At 35.5% G+C, this 23,444-nt stretch overlaps 1 protein-coding gene across 1 annotated transcript in view; it reads left to right on the forward strand.

The window, feature by feature from the left end:
- Window positions 1–23,444, forward strand: part of STXBP5L (syntaxin binding protein 5-like) — a 386,990-nt gene that overhangs the window by 88,044 nt on the left and 275,502 nt on the right. The window contains 2 exon segments of the mRNA XM_012640519.1: window positions 4,104–4,185; window positions 8,862–8,962. Of these exon segments, the coding sequence (XP_012495973.1) occupies window positions 4,104–4,185; window positions 8,862–8,962 (183 nt within the window).

Genomic DNA, 23,444 nt, shown 5'->3' on the forward strand with positions numbered 1-23,444 from the left:
AAAATAATAAAAAAAAATCTATTCAGCCATTCTATATCTTTTAGTTGGAGAATTTAGTTCATTTGCTTTCAATTTTATTCATAGTAGGGTTTTACTACTGCCCTTTTCTTATTTGTTTTCCATTTTCTTGGTTGCTTCTCTCTCTGTTTTTTTCTTTCTGTCTGTGTAAAAGTGATTTTTTGTAATAGTATGTTTTCATCTTTTTTTTGTATCTGTTATAGATTTTCATTTTGTTTTTACTCTGGCATTTGCAAGTAGCATCTCATTACCAATTATTTTAAATTGTTGACAACTTAATTCTAACTACAAACAAAACAATTAAACAAAGAGAAAACTAATAATTTCTACTCTTTATCTCTCCTATTTTTGACCTTTTGTTGTCCTTCCTCATATCTTTTTATACTGTATATTTCTTAAAAAGTAATTGTAGTCATTGTTTTTGATAGGTCTTTTAGTCTTCCTACTAAAGATATGAGTGATTTATATATGCAATTACAGTATTAGAGAATTCTGTGTTTATCTGTGTACTTACTATTCCCAGGTAGTTTTATATCTTCAGATGATTTCTTGTTGTTCATTAATATGCTTTTCTTTCAGATTGAGGAATTCCCTTTAGCATTTTTTATAAGACAGGTCTGGTGTTGTCAAAATCCTTTAACTTCTGTTTGTCTGGGAAAGTCCATATTTCTCCTATATGTTGGAAGGATAATTTTGCTGGATATAATATTCTAGGTTGGAATTTTGTTCCTCCAGCTTTTGAATCTATCATCCTACTCCCTCATTGCCTGTATGGTTTCTGCTGAGAAGTATGCTGCCAGATGTATCAGAGATCCTTTATATGTTATTTGCTTCTTTTCTCTGCTGCTTTTAGGATCTTTTCTTTATCCCTTTACCTTGGAGCATTTGATTAATATATGCCTTGGGATGAATCTTCTTGGTGTCTTATAACCTTTTGGTATCTGGATATTACTATCTTTTTCTAGGTTTGGCAAGTTTTCTGTTATTATTTCTTTGAATAAACTTTCTACCTGATCTCTTTCTCTACATCCTTTTATAAGCCAAAACTCTTAGATTTGCCCTTTTGAGGAAGTTTTCTAGATCATGTAGGTATGCTTTCTTTTTTCTTTCTTTTCTTCCCTAACTGTGTATTTTCATATAACCTGTCTTAAAGCTCACTAATTCTTTCTCTGTTTGATCAATTCTATTGTTGAGAGACTATGATGCATTTTTCAGTGTGTCAATTGAATTTTTTAGCTACAGAGTTTCTGCTTGATTTTTAAAAATTATTTCAGTCTTCTTGTTAAATTTCTCTGATAGATTTCTGAATTCCTACTCTGTGTTATCTTGAAGTTCATTGAGCTTCCTCAGGTTGGCTATTTTGAATTCTTTCTGAAAGGTCACATATCTCCATCACTCTGAGATTGGTCACTGGTGCCGTATTTAATTTTATTTTTTTGGTGAGGTCATGTTTTCCTGGATGTTCCTGATGCTTGTAGATGTTCATCAATGTCTGGGCATTGAAGAGTTATATATTTATTCCAATTTTTGCAATCTGGCTTGTTTGTACTCATCCTTATTGGGAAGGCTTTCCATGTATTCAAAAGGGATTGATTCTTGTGTTCTAAGCCTGTAGTCACTGCAGCCACATCAGCACTAGAGGGTGCCATAAGCCCAGTAATCCTGTGACTCTTGCCTGTTACTAGAGGTGTAGTGGGCTAAAGTTTTGGTTCTTATGAATGTGCCTTTTTGCATAGTTGTTCAATTTGGTGTCCCTTTGGGGGAATGATCACTAGATGGTTCTATTCATCAGTCTTGCTTTGCCTCCTCAAAATTATAATCTTTGATAGTTTCTATTGATATGTGTTCAAGTTCACTAATTTTCAATGTATTTTTAAAAAATCTGTAGATGTTCTTTGTTTAGATAGATTGATTGATCCTCCGTATAGCTATTTAACATGCTCAGTCTGCTCTTTACCGTCTTCAACGTATGCCATATAGTATAATAAATATTTTAATATCCCTATTTCTAGCCTCTGTTTAATTTCTGGGACTATTTTTATTAATTGATTTTTCTTCTCATTATAAATTACATTTTTTATTTCTCTGTATGTCTGATTAAATGCCATACCTTTTGAATTTTACCTTTTTAAGTACTAGAAGTTTTTGTACTTCCATAATTATTCTTGATTTTTGTTTTTTATGCAGTTACATGGCAACAGTTTGATACTTTCATGGTCTGGTTTTACACATTGGTAGGCAGGAACAAAGCAGTCTTTATCTTAGGGGTGAATTTTTCCCAGTACAGAAGCAATATTTTCTTGAGTACTTTGCATGATGCTGTGTGAATTCTGAGAGTTTTCACTATGAGTGGTGAGAACATGTAAAATTCTTGGCCCCAAATGAACCTTCTTTTCCCTTAGTGTGTTCTTTCTAGATTTGTTCTTCAAGAAGGATGTTTTTTCCTTCTTGGTTTGTTCTTTTCCCAAGTCTTGGGTGGTTTCCTCAAACTTATTTACTGAGCAGTACTTAGCTAAAGATTCAAGGGGGACCCTCCTGCAGACCTCTAGAGCTCTTTTTATGTGTCACTTTTTCTTATTTGGTACTCCACTCTGTGAACTTTAGTTGTCTCTGTCTTCCCCAGTTCTATGTCATCATCTCAGTGAACCTGCTAGATTTCATCTGGATTCTCCCTCTTAGTGTTGCATCCTGGCAACTCTCTCTAGGCTGTGAGCTGAGGAATCATAAGGCCCCCCTCATATTTTTTTCTATCTTTTAGGGATCAATGTCATCCCCTACCTGATACATAGTAACTGAAAGCTGTGGTTATATAAATTTTGTCTAGATTTTAATTTTTTATGCGAGAGGATAAATCTGACCCCTGTTTCCTCATTGTGTCTGGAAGTGGGAGTGCTCATGTAATTTCTCTTTATGGAAGCAAATGAATTGTAAATAAATAAATATACAAATATATATCATATCATTTATATAGAATATATACATAAATTTTGTTATATGTTTTCTCATTCTCCTTTTCTTCCCGTCCCTCCTCCTTTCTTTCTTCCTTTTCTCTTTCCCTCTCCTTCTCTTTCTTATATGTTAACTTTCTTCACATAATATAGATAATAACTCACAATACTATGTTACTATTTATTTTCTAGTATGGCATTGTTTTTTTACCTTATTTACAGTGTTTTCCATGTAGACATTTTATGTTTTTATATACTCTATTTCTAGATTGTATATTTTATATGCAATCTATTTCTTTATGATCTGTGGGTTTTAAATTATGTTTAGAAGGTTTTTATATATACCAAGATTACCAACATATTTACCTAAATCATTTTTTTACTAATCCCCGGATTTATTTATTACATTAAAATCTTTGACTCATTTTAAATTTATTTTCATGAAAGGCGGATTTAATCAGGTAAAGAAATCTCAGATGAAATGAAATGGATCTGTATTCCCAATTCTTATTTTACTTCATGGGAGAAAAGCTGCTACCTTTCAAATCCCTTACTGTCATTTGTTTTCAAATTGCTGTAGTGCTAAACATCTGTGCTATACAATTAAATTTGCGTCAACTAAGATTAAGATTTTTCAATTCTGGCCGGGCGCGGTGGCTCACGCCTGTAATCCTAGCTCTCTGGGAGGCCAAGGCGGGCAGATTGTTTGAGCTCAGGAGTTCGAAACCAGCCTGAGCAAGAGCGAGACCCCGTCTCTATTAAAAATAGAAAGAAATTAACTGGACAACTAAAAATATATAGAGAAATTAGCCGGGCAGGGTGGCACACGCCTGTAGTCCCAGCTACTCAGGAGGCTGAGGCAGAAGGATTGCTTGAGCCCAGGAGTTTGAGGTTGCTGTGAGCTAGGATGACGCCACGGCACTCTAGCCCAGGCAACATAGTGAGACTCTGTCTCAAAAAAAAAAAAAAAAAAAAGAGCAAAAAAAAAATCTTCAAAAAAAGATTTTTCAATTCTATTTACAAAAATAAGGATAACTAAAAAGCAAAATATCTGTTGATAAACAAGTTAATTTCTCATTTGCTCATTAATATTGTGCTAATTAAAATGTTAGAATCCTTGACTTTTATTATTATTAGACTCGGGAGACCTGGTGTTGATTGTTATTGCCAAGATGAAAGTGGTGCAGCTGTCCTGCAGCTACAGTTTTTGATCAATGAGGTAAGGATTTTTTTGACAATTTCAAACACCTCCCCACAACACACTGTGTTAATGGTGTAATCTTTTTAATATTATGGCTCTAAATGCCTAAAGATATATATATATCTTTATATAGATACATGTATATAATATATATACATATGTATAAAAATGCAATATTATTCATGGTCATCTTTTTCATAAAAGATTGTACTCCTGTATTTGTCAATTTATTACATTTTAAAGGAAAAATATTTTTATGTACCAGATCCTGTTACTGTGACTATATAACATAATTTAGATTCATTTTTAAATTTTTTTAAAAATCCCAAAGTCCTTTGGTTGCTTCACTGTCCATTAAATTTTTGTTCTATCCACTCATCTCCCACCAAGTTAAATTTTGTAATCCAGACCAAATTCATGTTTTGTCTTTATCTTCCATAAAATAATCTTTTTACTTATTTACCTTTGGGTCCTTTTATCTGTATATATCTCCAAATGCATTTGTTGGTATATGTATGCATTTGCATTTACTTTTGCATCCATAGCTATTATGGATAGCTGTCTACTCTGTCCATGTTTTCATAGAATTATGGTTATGAGGAACTCTCTAAACACAAAATATGTATCTGCGAAGCTCAGAGAGGTTGCAGATATTCCATTAATTGAAAGCTACTTAAAATCTTCTTGAATCATGTTTTTATGGTGGAACCTGGAGTCTTTTAGGTTAAGTGAACTTGTCAATGTAAAAATGCTTTAAAAGTTTGTGCCATGCCGAATTCGGGCACTTAGAAGATAAAATTCAGTGTCTTAGAAAAAAAGTTTGGTTGTTTTCTCAAGGCATGACAATGATTTTTTAATTCAGTATCTGCATATATTTGCATGTATCTATATATATTAATATATATCTTTCTAAAAATTTACAATATAAATATGGAGAAAATGGCTCATAGAGCTTTATATCAGAGATATGCAAGAAAAATTTGTGATATTGGCAAATGACCACTTATCACTTCTCTTGGCTTAAAGTCTTTCCCCTTATAGGACAAACCTAGCATATTTCACCTTGTAGGCACACTTGATATGGAGTACCAAAAAGAGAAAGAAAGGTAAAGAATAAAACAGAAAATATTTTAAAATATTTTATTGTGGTAATTAGTCATTATTATCTAGAATATCAACCTTTCTTGAGGTCTCAGTGCTACTCAGTAGTTCCTAGTTGAGGGATGTCAGCCTTTTGTCTTCTGTATAGATGTACACCAGCAGGTATAATTTTCTTTCATGCAAATTGCACTGAGTCCGATCCTCTGAAATTTGTCTAGAAGCCTCTAAGTTTGCCTCTATCCTGCATAACTAAGAATAAATAAAGATAAATCTTCAACCTCCTTACATTGTTCACATGATCTATCCTGAAATACTCACTTTGACCCACCTCACAGTCAGATTTTATACCTTTTCCCAAACTTCCAAGTTTCTGATCTCATGAATAGTGTTTCTCTTCACAGTTATAAATATTTTCACAGATCTTCACATATAGTGCTTTGGGTAGGCTCACTTTGCTTTTGTAAATGAACACTAGACAATCTACTGATGTGCTCATTTTCATGTGTCTGGTCTGGTCTTTGTTGGTGCTATTATGCTCAGTGGTCCTGTTCCTTCTAGTGATAAGTTACATTCCAATTTTGTCACAGAATTAATGACACTAAGTTCTTCCCTAAATTTATTGAGGTATTATACTAAGATATTACTGAATATATGCTGCTTTATTTTAATTCCATTGTCTCTGGCATGTTTTATCTTTTGTATATCATATGGCTATGTATGGTAGAGAATGTTTTATTACTTTTATATATCATATTCTATTTTCACTATATCCCAAGTGAACTTCCACCTCTCTGAGAAATGATATCAGTATCTTGTATCTCAAAAGAAATCAATTGTAGTTTATCAAATGCTTCCAAGTAATCCTAATAACTTTCCAGTTTTGCATATAGGAAGCATATATACAGTATAACAAATAAAACAAGCAAATAAACACAAAAATCCTCAAAGCATATATAGGGTACATCTTATTGCATGATATAAAATTATTTATTAGTTTATGTTAAGATGTATGTATCAATGCATACCTCTTGGAACATGTATATTTATATTAATATAATTATATATAACCAAGCAAATTATAGAAATTTTTTAACATTTTAGTGGATAAACTCTTCGATTATGATTGTATGTTTATAAAGCTATTCCTCTCTGAGACTAAAATCATAGGTACATAATGTAAAGAGAACCATCATGGGATACATGAACATTTTGGGCCTAGGAATTGTTTTATTAATAGAAGGACATTTAGGATTGTCCCTTCTTCTATCTTCTAATTCCCAAAGAATAAATAAATCCTAGGGATTTCAATGTAGTTCTTCCTAGCATCTAAATGGAATAATCATTTTTAGATCTGTGATTTATGTTGTAAAGGTTACTTGAAACAAAGTGCCTTGGAAAATATTTAAAGCAATTTAGGTATCAGGACCACCATGGTTCTGCAAGATCGGGTTTAGAGAACACATTCAATGCTCTAGCTTTAAGCTCTATCATAGGGCAAGCATTGACATTTTCAGCTGGGAAACTATCATTATGGTACAAGTCCTGACATATTTTGAGATGGTCTTACTTAACTTGGTTATGTAGTTTAAACATATATATATATAAAATCATACATAGCAGTTGTCTATCTATATGCTTTCTGTGATATTAAGAGGTGGAAAACATCCTCTTGTATTTGAAATAGGATTCATTTGTATTTGGTGGTACTGTATAAAAAGAATCAGTATTTTTATAATTATAGTGAATTATAGTTGGCTACATGTTCTAGATGGTTTCCTTTGTAATAGATAAGGCTTCTTAGGCTGTACAAAGCAAATTAAATTATACCAAATATACTTTTTGTGAAGAATATGTGTTTTCCAACCATACAGGAAATTATTGCAAAAGAGAATTTTTATATGAACTGTATTCAATTTATATTAAGGTCATTAAATATGAAATGTCCAATTTTGAATAAAAAGTGTAGTTTATTATCTCTTAAACAAGAAACAGTACAATTAATCAAAGTATGTGCCTAAACTATCAATGCAGTTTTGCCATCTTAACAATAGCTTGTTTATGCCAGCAGTGAAGAAGCCTGGAGAGCGAGTGGCGATAAAATCACGAAAGACATTTTCCACAGCTTGTTGAGAATTGAATATTTTTCCTTGCAAGAAGTAGTCTAAAGCCTGGAGGAAGTGGTGGTCATTTGGTGCAAGGTCTGGTGAATAATGTGGATGATAGAGAGTTTCCAAGTCCAGCTTCTGTAGTTTGAGCATTGCTGTTTGTGCAACGTGTGGTCGAGTGTTATCTTGCAAGAGGATTGGCCTGTCTTTATTGACCAGTCTTGGCTGCTTAATCATAAGCATCCCCATCATTTTGTTCAGTTGGTTGCAGTAGACATCTGCTGTAATTGATTGAAGGTTCAGGTTTCATGAAGCTATAGTGAACAATACCAGCGCCGGACTACCAAACAGACACCATTAGCTTTTTTTTTTTTTATGAATATTTGGTTTTGGGCTGTGTTTTGGCACTTCATCTTTATCCAGCCATTGTGCTGCATGCTTGAAATTGTCAAAAAGAATCCATTTTTCATACACATAATATGGTGTAGAAATGGTTCACCTTTATGTTGTGACAGCAAAGAAAGGCAAGCTTCGAGATGATTTCTCTTCTGATGCTCATTTACTTCATGTAGTACCCATCTATTCAGCTTCTTTACCTTGCTAATTTGTTTGAAATGGTCCAATATTGTTGGAATAGTAACGTCAAACCTTGCTGCTACTTCATGCATAGGTTGAGCTGGATTCGCTTCCACTATAGCTTTCAGCTCATCATTATCCACTTTGGTCTCAGGTTGCCCACATGGCTCATTTTCAAGATGAAAATCACAAGAATGGAACTTCTCAAACCATCGACATGGTGTGTGTTCGTTAGCCACGTCCTTCCTGTACACTTCATTGATATTTCCAGCTGCCTGCACTGCATCAGTTCCATGACGAAACTTATATTTGAAAATAACATAAATTTTTGACTTATTTATGGTTTCACAAAAATTGCTCTAAAAAAATTTGAAAGATTATTGCAAGCCAAAACATATGTTTGAAAGACTAAGGATGTACCTTCACAATAAACATAAAACAAGAGTTCAAAGTGAAATGTCAGAGATATCAACTGTGAAACTTAGTACTTAAGGAAATCGGACATTTCATACTTAATAACCTAAACTAGGTTGGATATTTGCTTCCTTGTAAAGCTATATACAAGATGTGTGAATAGTAGAAAGAAAAAAAAATTAAACTTTATTTTTCCCAAAGAAAAACCTTAATGGTAACAATAATGCTACAAGAATTAATCCTCTCTATTAGTAAATGGATATTCCTTGAGCTAGTCATTTGGATGGTCAGGTTGACTCTTCTACTTGCCTCTTCTACTTTCAGCATTCTTAGCCTTCCCAATTGAAATACATGCAACTTTCCTTCCTCAAATTTCTAGATTATATAGACAAATAACTCTTCAAGCGGTGAACAATTCAGTAAATTAACTTGTTTCTGCTTCACAAAAACTCTAAATTAAGTAAATTACGTACTTACTTTATCTTCTTTTTGTTCCAGGGTGCTTTGGTCAGTGCAAGTTCAGATGATACACTTCATTTGTGGAACCTTAGACAAAAAAGGCCAGCTATTCTTCATTCTCTTAAATTTAACCGAGAACGGTAAGAACATATGAGTTAAATAATTTCTTAATACATAACCAAATTACTTCCTGAGCAAGTTTCAGATTAATTTGACAGACTTTTTTTTCATAATCTCAATAGCTAGAAATAATTTAATGTTTATACTTGCTTTTATGAAAATTTCTTTTCATATAAAATGGATAATTGATACAGAGTCAGCCATCTACTAAAGGGGAACACCTACTATTTTTGTTCTCCTAGCTATAAACCAGCACTTCAGCAATGATATATTCTTTTCCCTGGTCTAGGGTACTGAAAACCCAGACCTAAAATTTAAAAGTCAGATAAATAATAAATTCATTTCCATACCTCTTGAACATGACAATTACCTCCTATACTCTAACCCTTTTACTTAAGTATCTTTTTATACTAAAGAAAACAGACAAAAGTTTTAGATATCAAAAAATGATGATACTAACTGTTGAGCAATACTAAACATCTAAGGTTCATATTTTTAAAGATAATAGAATTCAGATTCCCCCCATTTTAGAAGGAAATCTCAATGATCAAAAAGAGGAAATTATATGAATACATATGGGAAAAATTATTAGATTTTATTTACAATAAACTACCACATTTTAATCTTTCTAATGTTGGATTCAACCAGACCTAGAACATAACACACATCCACTTAAATGATAATCCATGTAGAGATGCAGTAAAATTTTTAATTTAACTGTATAAAATAATCAGATACTTGTTCATCATTTGGGAAACAAGCTCTTTGCAGTGAATGGGAAGGAATACCACGGAAAAATCTGATGTTAATAAAAAGAAGAAAACCTCTGAGACGTAAATTTTCACATATTTGCAAGTATCATTTAAACTGAGGAATGAGCAAGGTGAACAATGGAGGCAAACGGTCATTGGCCTATGGCATAACATAGTGTGCATTTTATTTTATTGAATGATAATTATTGATAAGAAATCACCACTGTATGATTGAAGTAAATCTATTTTTATAAATATGGGGAGAAAGTAGGAGGGCAGCTATACAAACATTTTTCCTTCTGATGCAGGAGTGTTCCAACGAAGGGAGGAAAGCCCCTTGAACTCCTTAAGTGGGTTCTTGGCTTTGCACATGGAAGAATTCAAGAGCAAGCCAACTAGGGACAGAAAGTGTATAGCTCCTACTGCACAAAGTAGGGGTCCTTTCCTAAGCAGGATGGGGACCCACTATGGGGCAATGGTAACATTTTTAAATGTTTAGAAGCTCTATACATAACCAGCATTTTCTTGTGGTCAGGCCATAAAAGTTAATCGTAAGTTGTTGTCACATAAGTTGTTGTCACAGAAAGGCAAGCACGAACTGTAGGGCATCCATCTGAGTAATTTATCCATCCTCTGGTAGTCCCAGGCCGATGAATTGTTGGTGACTTCTGTGTTCAGGGTGGTTAGAGTCTGGTATTGGTCAAAATGTCTGCACTCAGGCTCTCACAATTTTCTTTTCTGCCTTATGCCTATGTTACTTCTACCTCTAGCTTTTTCTTTTTCTTCTCTATGCATAATATACTATATAAATCATTAACTCTCAATATTCTGAGTAATATTCATTAGTATTATATCTCAGTATTTAGAATTCGCAATCAATGGAAGTATTTTTATATCTAGTCTTTTTTTTTTAATTTCAAAGTATTACAGGGATACATGTTTTTGGTTACAAGGATTGCTTTTGTAATGCTTGAGTCAGGGTTATAAGTCTGTCTGTCACCCAGATAGTGTTCATTGTACCCATTAGGTAGGTTTCACCCATCCCCTCTGCCCCATTCCTCCCTGATTGATTTCCATTGAGTTATACTTCCCTCTATGCACATGTGTGCTCATACGTTAGTTCCAATTTAATAGTGGTGTTTCTTTTTCCATTCTTTAGATACTTCACTTAGGATAATTGTCTCCAGTTCCATCCATATTGTTGCAAAAGGCCTCAATTCAACCTTCTTCATGGCTGAATAGTATTATATAGTATACATATACCACATATTGTTAATCCACTCATGAATTAATTGGCATTGGGGTTGATTCCACAACTTTGCAATTGTGAATTGTGCTGCAATAAACATTTGAGTGCGGGTGTCTTATTAATAAAATGACTTCTTGTCCTTTGGGTAAATATCCATTAGTGGGATTACTGTATCAAATGGTAGGCCTACTTTTAGTTCTTTGAGGAATCTCCACACTGTTTTCCATAGAGGTTGTACTAATGTGCAGTGCCACCAACAGCGTATAAGCATTTCTTTCTCTCTGCATCCATGCCAACATTTCTCATTTTTGAACCTTTGAATAAAAGCCATTATAACTGGAGTAAGGTGATATTTCATTGTGATTTTAGTTTGCATTTCCATGATGATTAGTGACATTGAGAATTTTTGCATGTTAATTGGCCATTTATCTATCTTCTTTTGAAAGGCTTCTGTTCATGTATTTTGCCCACTTCTTAATGGAGTTGGTTGGTTTTTTCTTGCTGATTTGCTTGAGTTCTTTGTAGATTCTGGTTATTAGTCCTTTATTGGATGTATAGCTTGTGAATATTTTTTCCATTCTGTAGGTTGTCTATTCGCTCTATTAATTATTTCCTTGGCTGTGCAGAAGCTTTTCGATTTAATCAAGATCGATTTCTTTATTTTTGTTGTTGCTGTGATTGCCATTGGGGTCTTCTGTATTTCTTTGCCTAGGCTGATATCTAGAAGAGTTTTTCCAACATTTTCTTCTCAAGTTCTTATGGTCCTATGCCTTACATTTAAGTGTTTTATCCATCTCCAATTTTTGTGTGTGGTGACAGACGTGGATCCTGTTTCATTCTTCTGAATGCCAGTTGTCTAGTTGTCCCAGCACCATTTATTGAATAGGAATTCTTTTCCTCAGTGTATATTGTCTGCTTTGTCAAAGATCAGTTGGCTGTGTATGGATGGTTTTGTGTCTGGGATTTCTGTTGTGTTCCTTTGGTCTATGTCTCTAATTTTGTGCCAATACCATGTTGTTTGGGTTATATAGCCTTATAGTATAGTTTGAAGTCTGGTAATGTGATGCCTCCAGATTTGTTCTCTTTACTTAAGATTGCTTTGGTTATTCAGACTCTTTTTTGGTCCCAAGCAAAGCATAGAATTATTTTTTTCTAGATCTGTGAAATATGACATTGGTATTTTAATGGGTATTGCATTGATTCTGTAAATCATTTTGGGAAGTATGGACATTTTAGCAATGTTGATTCTACTGATCCATGAGCATGGTATGTTTTTCTGTTTATTTGTATCATCTGCAGTTTCTCTGCTCAGCATTTTGTAGTTATCTTTGTAGAGATCTTTCACCTCCTTGGTTAAGTATATTCCTAGGGATTTTATTTTCTTTGTAGCTATTGGGAATGGTATGGAGTCTTTGATTTCACTCTCATCTTGACTGTTATTAGTGTATAGGAATGCTACTGATTTGTATACATCGATTTTGTAACCTGAACCTTTGCTGAATTTATTTATGAATTCCAGGAGTCTCTTGGTGGAATCTTTGGGATTTTCTAGATATAAAATCATATCGTCAGCAAAAAGCAATAGTTTGACCTCCTCTTTCCCAATTTGGGCATGCATACTTTCTTTCTGTTGCCTGATTGCTCTGGCTAGGACTTCCAGGACTATGTTGATTAGAACTGGTGTCAGTGGGTATCCTTGTCTTGTTCCCATTCTTAGTGGGAATACTTTCAACTTTTTTTCATTCAATGTGATGCTGGCTATGGGTGTGTCATATATGGCTTTTATGATTCTGAGATATGTTCCTTCTATGCCAAGTTTGTTGAGGGTTTTTATCATGAAGGGTGCTGAATTTTGTCAAATGCTTTTTCTGCATTCATTGGGATGATCATATGGTCTTTGTTTTTGTTTCTCTTTATGAGTTATATCACATTTATTGATTTATGCATGCTGAACCATCCTTACATCTCTAGGATGAAGCCCACTTGGTGATGGTGGATTATTTTTTTGATGTGCTATTGAATATGGTTTTTAGTAATTTATTGAGGATTTTTGTATCTATATTCATAAGGGATCTTGGTCTATGGTTTTCTTTTCTTTTTTTTTTTTTTCTGGCTCTGGTATCAAATTGCTTCATAGAATGAGTGGGGGAGGATTCCCTCCTTATCAATGTTATGCAGTAATTTCTACAGTATAGGTACCAACTCTTCTTTGTAGGTGTGGTAAAATTCAGCTTTGAATCCATCTGGTGGTCCATCCAGGGCTTTTTTTTTTTTTTGTCAGAAGTTTTTTTATTGCTGCTTCAATGTTGTTTCTCATTATTGGTATGTTCAGGAGTTCTATTCCTTCCTTACTAAATGTTAGGAAGTTGCGTGTTTCTAAGAATTTGTCTATTAACTCTATGTTTTTGAGTTCATGTGCATAGAGTTTTTTATAGTATTTACAGATGATATTTTTATTTCTGTGGTATCAGTTGTATCTCCTTTTTCATTTCTGATTGAGCTTATTTGGTTTCTTTCTCTTCTGTTCCTGGTTAATCTAGCGAGAGGCCTATCAATTTTATTTATATTTTCAAAGAACCAACTTTTCATTGCTCTTCTGTATTATTTTCTTGTTTTCAATTTCATTAAGATCGTCTCTGACATTAGTTATTTCTTTTCTTCTGCTGGGATTGGAATTGGTTTACCCTTCCTTTTCTAGTTCCTTGAGACATGTTATTAGATTTTTAATTTGTAATCTTTCTATCTTTTTTATGTAGGCATTTAAGGCTATGAATTTTCCTCTTAGGGCTGCTTTTGCTCAATCCCATAGATTTTGATAGCTGTGTACTGTTTTTCATTCAGTTAGAGGAATCTTTTGATTTCTATCTTAATTTCATTGTTAATCCAATAATCATTCAGTAGCAGATTGTTTAATTTCTAAGACATTGTGTAGAATTGAGTCTTTCTCTTGGAGTTGATTCCTAGTTTTTTTCCACTGTGGTCTGAGAAGATACATGGTATGATTTCTATTTTTTTGAATTTGTTGAGCCATCTTTTGTGGACTAAAGTATGATCAATCTTGGAGAATGTTCCATATGTTGATGAGAATAATGTGTGTATTCAGTAGTTTTGGGGTAAAATGTTCTGTAAATGTCTTTTAGACTCATTTGTTCTAGAGTCATGTTTAAGGACAGTGTTTCTTTATTTATTTTCTCCTGGAATGATCTGTCCAGATTTGTCAGTGGGGTGTGGAAGTCTCCAGCAATTATGATGCTGCTGTTTATCTCTTTGCTTAGATCTAGTTGGGTTTGCTTTATGAATCTGGGCACTCCTGTGTTAGGTGCATAGGTATTTAGAATTGTTATGTTTTCTTGTTGGATTACTCCCTTTACCATTATATAATGAGCATTTTTGTTTTTCTTTACTATTTTTTATTTAAAGTCAATTTTTTCTGATATGAGAATGGCTACCACTGATTTGTTTTGATTTCCATTTGCAGGGAATATATATTTTTTTCATCCCTTCCCCTCGAGTCTCTGTGAATCCTTGTGAGTTAGATGTGTTTCCTGGAGATGGCAGATACTCACTTGTAATTTCTTATCCATCCAGCCAGCCTATGTCTCTTGAGTGGGGAATTTAAACCATTCACATTGATTGATAGAATTTATATGTGGGAGGCTGTTCTGTTCATCCTGTTGGGTAGTACCTCATTGCTTTGTTTTACATCTTGTACTATTGTTTTATATGAGCCCTGAGCTTTTGATTTTGGGTTGTTTTACACTGATGGGTGACTTTTGTGCTCATCCATGCATAATGCAGTTCTGAGTATTTCCTGCAGAGCAGGTCTGGTCTTGACAAATTTTCTCAGTGTTTGCTAGTCTAGAAATGTCTTTATTTTTCCTTTATGTATGAAAGTTAGTTTTTCAGGATATAAAATTCTAGACTGTCAGTTGTTCTGTTTAAGAAGACTGGAGATGGGACCCCAATTCCTTCTGGCTTGTAAGGTCTCAGTTTAGAAGTCTGCAATTAGCCTGATGGGTTTTCTCTTGTAAGTTGCTTGATGTTTTTTGCCTTATGGCTCAAAGGAATTCCCGCTTTCATGTTGACTTTGGTCAGTCTGATGAATATGTGTCTTGGAGATTGCCTCTTTGCAATGAATCTCTCAGGTGTTCATTGAGCTTCTTATACCTGGATGTTTAGCAAGAACAGGGAAGTTTTCCTAGATTATTCTCTCAAATAGTTTTCCATGCCCTTGTGCACTTTTTTCTTCACCTTCAGGGATGCCTATGATTCTTATATTTGGGCATTTTATATAATCCCATATTTCTTATATTTCTTATTCATTCCCCTTAATTCTCTGTTCTTTATTTTTGACTGAATAGTCAAAATAGTTGTCTTCAAGCTCTGGGATTCTTTCTTTTGCCTGGTCTAATCTATTCTTAAAACTTTCTACTATGTTTTCTATTTCCTTAAATGAATTTTTCATTTTCAAATATTACATTTGGTTTTATTTTTTTAATATGTCAATCTCTTTAGTGAATGTTTCATTTATTTCCTGAATTGCTTTTCTGGTTTCTTTGAGTTGGTTTCCATTTTCTCTTTGATTTTATTAAGCTTTCTTACAATCCATATTTGGAATTTTTTGTCTGTCATTTTAGTATTTTAGTTTTGATTGGTATCCACTGCTAAAGAACTGGTATTCCCTTTTGAGAGTGTCCTTTTGCTTTGATTTTTCATAGTTTTGGAGTTCTTTTGCTGATTCCTTCTCATCTGGAGAAGCTGTTGCTTCTTATTTTGGGATTTTCTTTGTTTAGATGGGGCCTTTTCCTCTGCCCTGACTCATACAGGTGTGTTTGTAGCATACATTGGGTAAGAACCTTTGGCTCTACTTGTGGGTGCTTTGATGGCACTGTAGTTTCTGGGTGGATGCATTGGTTATAGATATCCTTAGTGTGGTGCTAAGGATTTTCTCAGTTGCTAGTTGTTTGTAGGCTGTAGTCATGGTGAGCTATATGAGTGGGCAGATTTCCTGTCTCTCTTTGATGAGGGAGGATGGAGGTCTTTGAAATCCTTTCTCTTTCTCAGCCCTGTGGTCTTCTTAACAGTGTGAATTGTATTGGCCTGCCCAGGTTTATCTCTGAGACAGTAGGTGGTGCTTGTGGGTGAGAATCAACCACATCTTGTGTGATTAAGTCAATAGATGCCGTAAAGGGCTCTGCAGATTGATCTCCCTATCAGTAGGTGGCACTTGCTGGAAGGTACAAGATGCAGTGTTGATTTCGGGACCTATGACTGGCTTTAGTCTCTCAGGAGAAGCAGTTGAATGCCCCAGGTTTTGGGTGGGTCCCTGGAACTTTCAGGGGAGTCCCTATTCTCTGCCATAGCGGAGATGGGTTGGGGAGTGAGGCTAGGTGGGGCTGGGATGGCTGAGCCTGCCCTCAGGCTCCACAAAGGCCTGCAGTGTAGCTCTTTCAGCAAAGGTCAAAGGTCCACTCTCAGCTTCTGGGGAAAGCCATCAGGGAGGGGCTGAAGTGGCTCCACCCAAACAGAAAGCCTGCTTGTGGAGAATGGGCTGTCTGAGATTCACAATCTGGCTATCAGGAGTGTGTTTTATTCTTCTCCCAACTCCCCTGCTCCATGGTTTTCCTTCTGTGTGCTGGCAGGCAGGAGCTCTAACTAGCTAAGCTCCCCCACAATTGTGCTGTAGGGTGGGGAACTGCTTCCCCACCAGGTTCCCAGCCTGGGCTGAGAACATAGCCTTCCCATGAGGGAAAGGGTGCTCTGCAAGTATGCCATAGCTAGGAACCACACTACACTCTCCTCTCAGTTCTGCCCACATGAGCTCCCTTGCCTGCTGAGATTAGGTCAAAAATCTCCCCTCCATGCCCCTGATCAACATAATCGAGTCCTGGGAGTGTGGGATCTGGCTTGTGGGCCTGTCCCCAAGGATTAATTCCTGACCATGCCAGGGAAGAAATGTGTTGGTCCCAAGTTGCCTATAGAGTGTTCCAGCAGGTTTGATGTCCCTCCACTTTGTGGTATGCCCTGCTCTGATGCAGCCACCATGCACACAGCTCGAGAGAAAGCCAGTGAGCAGGGAGCTTACAGTCTGAGCACCTCTTCATCTGCTGCAGGACTTTAAGAGGAAACGGTTTGAGCCCCACTCTCTGTTGAAGCCTTGATGTGGTGGCTCAATTGTTTCTCTCGGCATCTGTGGATAGGGAAGGGGAGAGGGAGGAAAAGAGTCTGGATGGAGGAAAGCTAGCATGCTGGTCATCTCCATCCCCCTCTCTGCAAGGCAGCTCGCCTGGAATGTCCTTGCTCCTGGGTCATGCAGACCCCCAGGACTCACTGGACCCCTGTGGCTCCTGGAGTTTAGGCCAGAGTTGGGAAATGTTTGCATGGGAATGAGTAAGTCAAAAACCGAGAGGCTGAAGCCCCGTTGGGAGGACAAAGGTACACAGTGGATAGAGAAGCAATATGATGTCTTGCCTGGGGTGGGAGTGGGGCTGGGAGCCTGGTAGTTTGTCCACAAGAGGCTCCCAGTTCTCTGGCCACAGAAACTTTGGGGCTTCTGGAGGTAGAAAGCCACTCTAGCAGCTCAGAAGCCCAATGTCAGAGATGTGAGGGTGAGATTAACAACCACTCCACCTACCCTTTTTGTTGCGCTCCAAGCCTCTCAGGGTTGATCTCCACCAATATCTTTTTCTTCCTTGCTCTGCTCTGCAATTTTTCCTGTGATTCCCCCACAGGTTCTAGCACTCTTGCCTCAGAATTATACTCAATCTAATGTTTATCTGTTTGGTTTTTTTTTTTTTTTTGAGACAGAGTCTCACTGTGTTGCCTGGGCTAGAGTGCCGTGGCGTTAGCCTAGCTCACAGCAACCTCAAACTCCTGGGCTCAAGCGATCCTCCTGCCTCAGCCTCCCAAGTAGCTGGGACTACAGGCATGCGCCACCATGCCCAGCTAATTTTTTCTATATATTTTTAGCTGTCCAATTAATTTCTTTCTATTTTTGGTAGAGACGGGGTCTCGCTCTTGCTCAGGCTGGTTTCGAACTCCTGAGCTCAAACAATCCGCCCGCCTTGGCCTCCCAGAGAGCTAGGTGTTTTTTTCTCTTTCATCTAAAACCTTTCCTTCCTACTGAGACACTCTGGCAGCTGGTGTCTCTCATCATCCATCTCCCCTCTCAAGCATAGTTATTTGTAAATGTAAAGAGTTAATAGACATTTAATAATTGATATAAGATTGTCCTGATAAAGGAAGCCCATTTGTTTGAAAAGCGGTGCAGTCTGACAAGAGATGCTCAGATCCTGACCTAGGCAAGCAGCCCTCTCATATCCCATCCTTTTTAGGAGGAGAAAAATTGATATTTTAGACATTTGCTAAAACTTCTTTTTTTAGGCCTAATTTTGTCTATTTTATTTAAAAACTTAAGTAATGTAGCAGAAATTTCAGGATATTGAAACATTTTAAGAGTAATCAAGAGTTGTACTGTTCCTTTATCTTTACCACTAAAAATATTATACATGGGGTTTACCATATTGATTTTATCCACTTTTCTGCTGGTAAAACTTTTTATTTCAATGCTTCGAGTAGATCTGATCCTACATTTTTGTGTGGATGAACAAAGTGTATTTTTTTTTACATTGCAACTGGAATGTTGAGGGCAACAACCTGAAATAATTGAAGGGATCAGAATCTAGTTTTAAGGGGTTTATTCAAGCAAAAAATCGGAATGGTTATTCAAGAGACTTAGACTCTAGAGAAATGGGGTTAATATTCTGAAGTTAAAAGTTAAGTTCCTGCCTATAGATGAAGAAAACAAAGGAGCTTGGTAGGATTGTAGCCTTTTCTATACAAGACTGGTTTATGAGTTACAAAAATTTAATTAGTTACAGTCTGTTTTCTTTTCTGTAAGGCTTATTTTCATTTTCTTTTCAATTTAAAAGAATATATTAACATTCCATCCTAAGACAATCTGAAAGCCATGAAGTCTTTGTGTGAGAAAGGTTAAGAGGGAAGTTAATCTGTAATGAAGATCTGCAGTGAAGAGGGAAGGAGTCTTCTCTGTTGTCCTTTAGTCATTTTCAACATTTTACAAAATGGGGGAAGGAAGAAGGCTAATCTGTAGTCAGAAAAACAAAGGTTAAGATGCCAAGGTTACAGCTGAGTGACTCAGGCCCGATAATCACATTCCTTTAAGGGTCAAAATAATTTAGAATTCCAACAGCTTACAATTTGAGTTATTTATTTTCACAAAGGGAATGTTCTGACCCCTTTCGTGGCCCTTTTTTGGGGAAGAAATGATTGGTAGTGATGAATTTCAATTATAATTTTGTTATCTCAAATAGAATAATTGATAGTAACATAAAAGAGCAAGCTGACAGATTTGGAACAAGTTTAAATCATAGGAATTTTGAGAACATTGCTTGTTTTAATGTGTACAAAAATGTGATATTTATCTTTTAGAGAAAGATACACACTATATATCATCATATGGCTTGAGAATATCCATTAACTATCACAATCTATTGTAGGAAGGGAAAATATCTGTCAATGTATGGTGAATGTGAAGTTCAGGTATATAAAAGAGATTTAACCAAGCATATTTTGGAACAGCCTCCAAACTCTCTGACATTAGCCATTTAATTAGGTAAATTTTCTAAATACCTTTATGCTTCTGTATATGTTTCAGTTTTTATAAATTATACTATAAGTTTTAGTTTATTTTATTAGGGTACCTTCAGTCTTTAGATTTACAATCTTTGAAGACAGTAACCAGTCTTAGATTGTTGAGAAATAGGTTTGTGTATCTAGCTGCTTCTGGTAAATGATCTTTGGACTCCTTCCAAATAAACCTAAATAAGGAAGAGAAACTGTGTTTTTGTGATGTGTGATCTGAATAATGAATAAAATCAAACATTCATATTTTAGGCATATTAGCAGCACTTGCTATCACTGATCATAAATTTGTGTAATGTTGAGAAAACATAAAGTTGTTTTAAATGGTGTTCAAGTGAAATTCAATATGTAGGCTATGGTATAAGGACGCTTACATTATCTGTACTTATCAGTCTATTTTTCTGTCTGTGTGTTTTGCTGATTAATATCATCAGAGAATTTCTGAGGAATATTAGCTAAACTGAAGGGAAAGAATATTTTGTTAAAAACTCTATAATTTATGAACTCTCTGGAAAACTTGATTCATTAGAGTTGGCTTTTGTGGACTCAATTTATAACCCAAATTTAAAATATTTTATTACTTTATAAAGGCAATTCAAATTGGCTTTTTTAAAAAAACTCTTGCATAATTTAATATATTCACCTGGTTTGACATTCGAGAGATAGAAGGGTATATATAGAGTAAAGGATCTTGTTTCCATTCCTGTCCCCTGGACACTTACTTAGTCAGCAGGGGCAAACAGTATCTTTACAGAGATTCATTATGAACATATATAAGGAAATATTTTATGTAACACAATTTTCTTTTTTGTGTATATATAAGTCGAATTGAAAATATGTGTCTTTTTTTGATAAATTATAGGATGTTATACAAACGGTTTTATGCTTTGCTTTTTTCCCTTTTTATAAGGCATTCTAAAGATCACTCCTTATCAGTATATAAAAGTTTCGCCTTTTTTTTTTTTCTGGTGTGTGTATAAATGTTACTGAATGATCACGAAACTGTTTAAATCTTGTGTACACCTTGAAATAATTTTGCAGTTGCGTAACAAATACCCAAATCAAAATACAAAAAATTACTAGAACCACAGAAACTCACCTATGTTACCTTCCAGTCACTAACCTCCAGGTCTAATGTTATACAGTAGTTGCCCCCCCCCCATAGATATGGAAACGTAAAATTGAGAGTCGGGAATATATAATAGAGGGAATAGTCTAGCAAAAAAAGGCAAAAGATGTTTTCTGTCTCTTTAAATCCTCCCCCACTCTTTTTGGGAACTGCGGCCTGCAATGCCTGTCTTGGGCAGGTGGTCTGGAGGGGTAGGGGAATGTCTTTCATTCTTTGTGTTACAGGAGATAACTCAGCTGAAATGTGGCTCCATCCCAGGCCCAGCAACTGGCTGGTTGAGGTATAGGCCTCCTAAGTGGGTGCAGATCGCAGGCTTTGTCTTCAGCAGAGATGGGATTAGAATCATTAACTGCATTTAAGCGACAATAGCCTACAACTGAGAGCCCTCCCTTTAAAGACTCTGTATTTCTGCTTTTGTACAGGAATTTGGATTTTGAGATGAAAGTCTACCATTTTCCTCCTTTGCTGGCAAAGTAATACATTTCTCTTTCCTTCTCCTCAACCACTTGTCCTCGTTCTTCTGATGTGGTCTTGTGGACAAGTGCTGAACTTTTGTAACACTAACACCATTCTGATTTCAAATACCGTAGATTAATTTTGTCTGTTTTGACAATTATAAAAATGGAATCATAGAGTTCTTCTTGTTTGTATTTGGTTTCTTTAGCTCAGTACTGTATTTGTTAGTTTTACCCACGTTGCATGTAGCTGAAGTTTGTTTTCGTTGTTACATAGTATTTAATTTACCTCAATTTGACTAACCATTCTAATTCAATTTTCTTGCTTATTCTTAACTTTTGTGTTTCTATTTAAATTTTAGAAAAAGCTTGCCAAATTTCACAATTACATTTGCTGAGATTTTTAGTAGAAATACCTTTAATCTGTAGATCAGTTTGAGAAGAACTGACATGATGGTGGATGGCAATATTAACTCATCATTGATAAAGATAATATTGATTCATTCAATCTGTCGATACATGTTATAATCCTCTATTTACTTAGAGTCTTCTTTGCTTTCTATAAATAACATTTATAGATTTATCTGTAGAGGTCTTCTATCTTTTTGTTTGGTTTAGTCTTAAATATTTGATATTTTTAATACTATTATTATAAATCATACTTTTAAAAATATCATTATCCAGAAGGTTTTTGTTGGAATATAGAAACTTAACTAATTTTTATTTGCTGACTTTGTACGGCATTGCTTAAATTGAATTGAATTGATAATTCAAATAGTTTATCTGTTGTAGATTTTTCTACATACACAATCATATCTTCAAATAGTGACAGTTTTATTTCCTTCTTTGTAGTTTCATATATGTGTGTGTGTGTGTGTGTGTGTGTGTGTGTGTGTGTGTATCTTTTGTTTCTTTTTATTACCATATTACCCTGGTTAGGACAGTGCATTATCTATTGCTATATAACAATATTACACAAACTTAGTGACTTTAAACAACACACACTTATTATCTCATTAGTTCAATAGGTCAAGAGAACAAGTATAGCTTAGCTGAGTTTTTAAAAGTTTTTTTTTGAGAAAAATAATGAGCTTTTCAAACATTTTTTAATTTAATTTTATTTTTTATTTATTTTTTGTTTAGATTAAACAGTTGCTTTGTTGCTCAGGCTGGCCTTGAACTCCTGGGCTCGAGGGATCTTCCTGCCTCACTCTCCTGAGTAGCTGGACCTATGGGCATATGCTACTAGGCCCAGCTTTTTAAAATAACATTTAAAAAAAGAATCTCATTAGCTGAGTTTTTTATTGAAAAGTCTCAAAACTGCAATGAAGATGGCTTCCAGGGCTGTGGTCTCATCTGAAAAACTAGGATTCTTAACTGGGAAAGGATTCATTTTCAAGCTTATTTAATTGTTGTAAGCATTCGGTTCCCTTGCAAGTTGTTGGATTGAGGGCCTCAGATTTTTGCTGGCTCTTGGCCAGAGGCTATCCTTAGTTGTTTGCTATAGGGCCCTCTAACAACAGAGCAGCTTGCTTCTTTAAAACCAGTAAGGGAGAGTGTCTTCTCAGAAGACAGAGATCATATCATATATAACTTAATCATGTAGGTGATATCTCATGACTCTTATGTTCTATTGGTTAAAAGCAAGTCACAGGTCCTGTGCATACTCAAAGGCAAGAATACTAGGAGGTGTTGGCCGGGCGCAGTGGCTCATGCCTGTAATGCTAGCACTCTGGGAGGCCAAGGTGGGCGGATCCTTTGAGCTCAGGAGTTTGAGACCAGCCTGAGCAAGAGTGAGACTCTGTCTCTACTAAAAAAAAATAGAAAGACATTAGCTGGACAACTAAAAATGTATATATAGAAAAAATTAGCCAGGCATGGTGGTGCATGCCTGTAGTCCCAGCTTCTGGAGGCTGAAGCAGAAGGATTGCTTAAGCCCAGGAGTTTGATGTTGCTGTGAGCTAGGCTGATGCCACAGCACTCGAGCCCGGGCAACAGAGACTCTGTCTCAAAAAAAAAAAATAAAATAAAATAAAAAATTATCTGGACAACTAAAAATATATATAGAAAAAATTAGCCAGGCATGGTGGCGCATGCCTATAGTCCCAGCTACTCAGGAGGCTGAGGCAGGGATTGCTTAAGCCCAGGAGTTTGAGGTTGCTGTGAGCTAGGCTGATGCCATGGCACTCTAGCCCGGGCAACAGAGTGAGACTCTTGTCTAGAAAGAAAATTATCTGGACAACTAAAAATCTA

This window comes from Propithecus coquereli, unplaced genomic scaffold (assembly GCF_000956105.1).
Source record: "Propithecus coquereli isolate 6110/MARCELLA unplaced genomic scaffold, Pcoq_1.0 Scaffold10, whole genome shotgun sequence".
Lineage (NCBI taxonomy): Eukaryota > Metazoa > Chordata > Mammalia > Primates > Indriidae > Propithecus > Propithecus coquereli.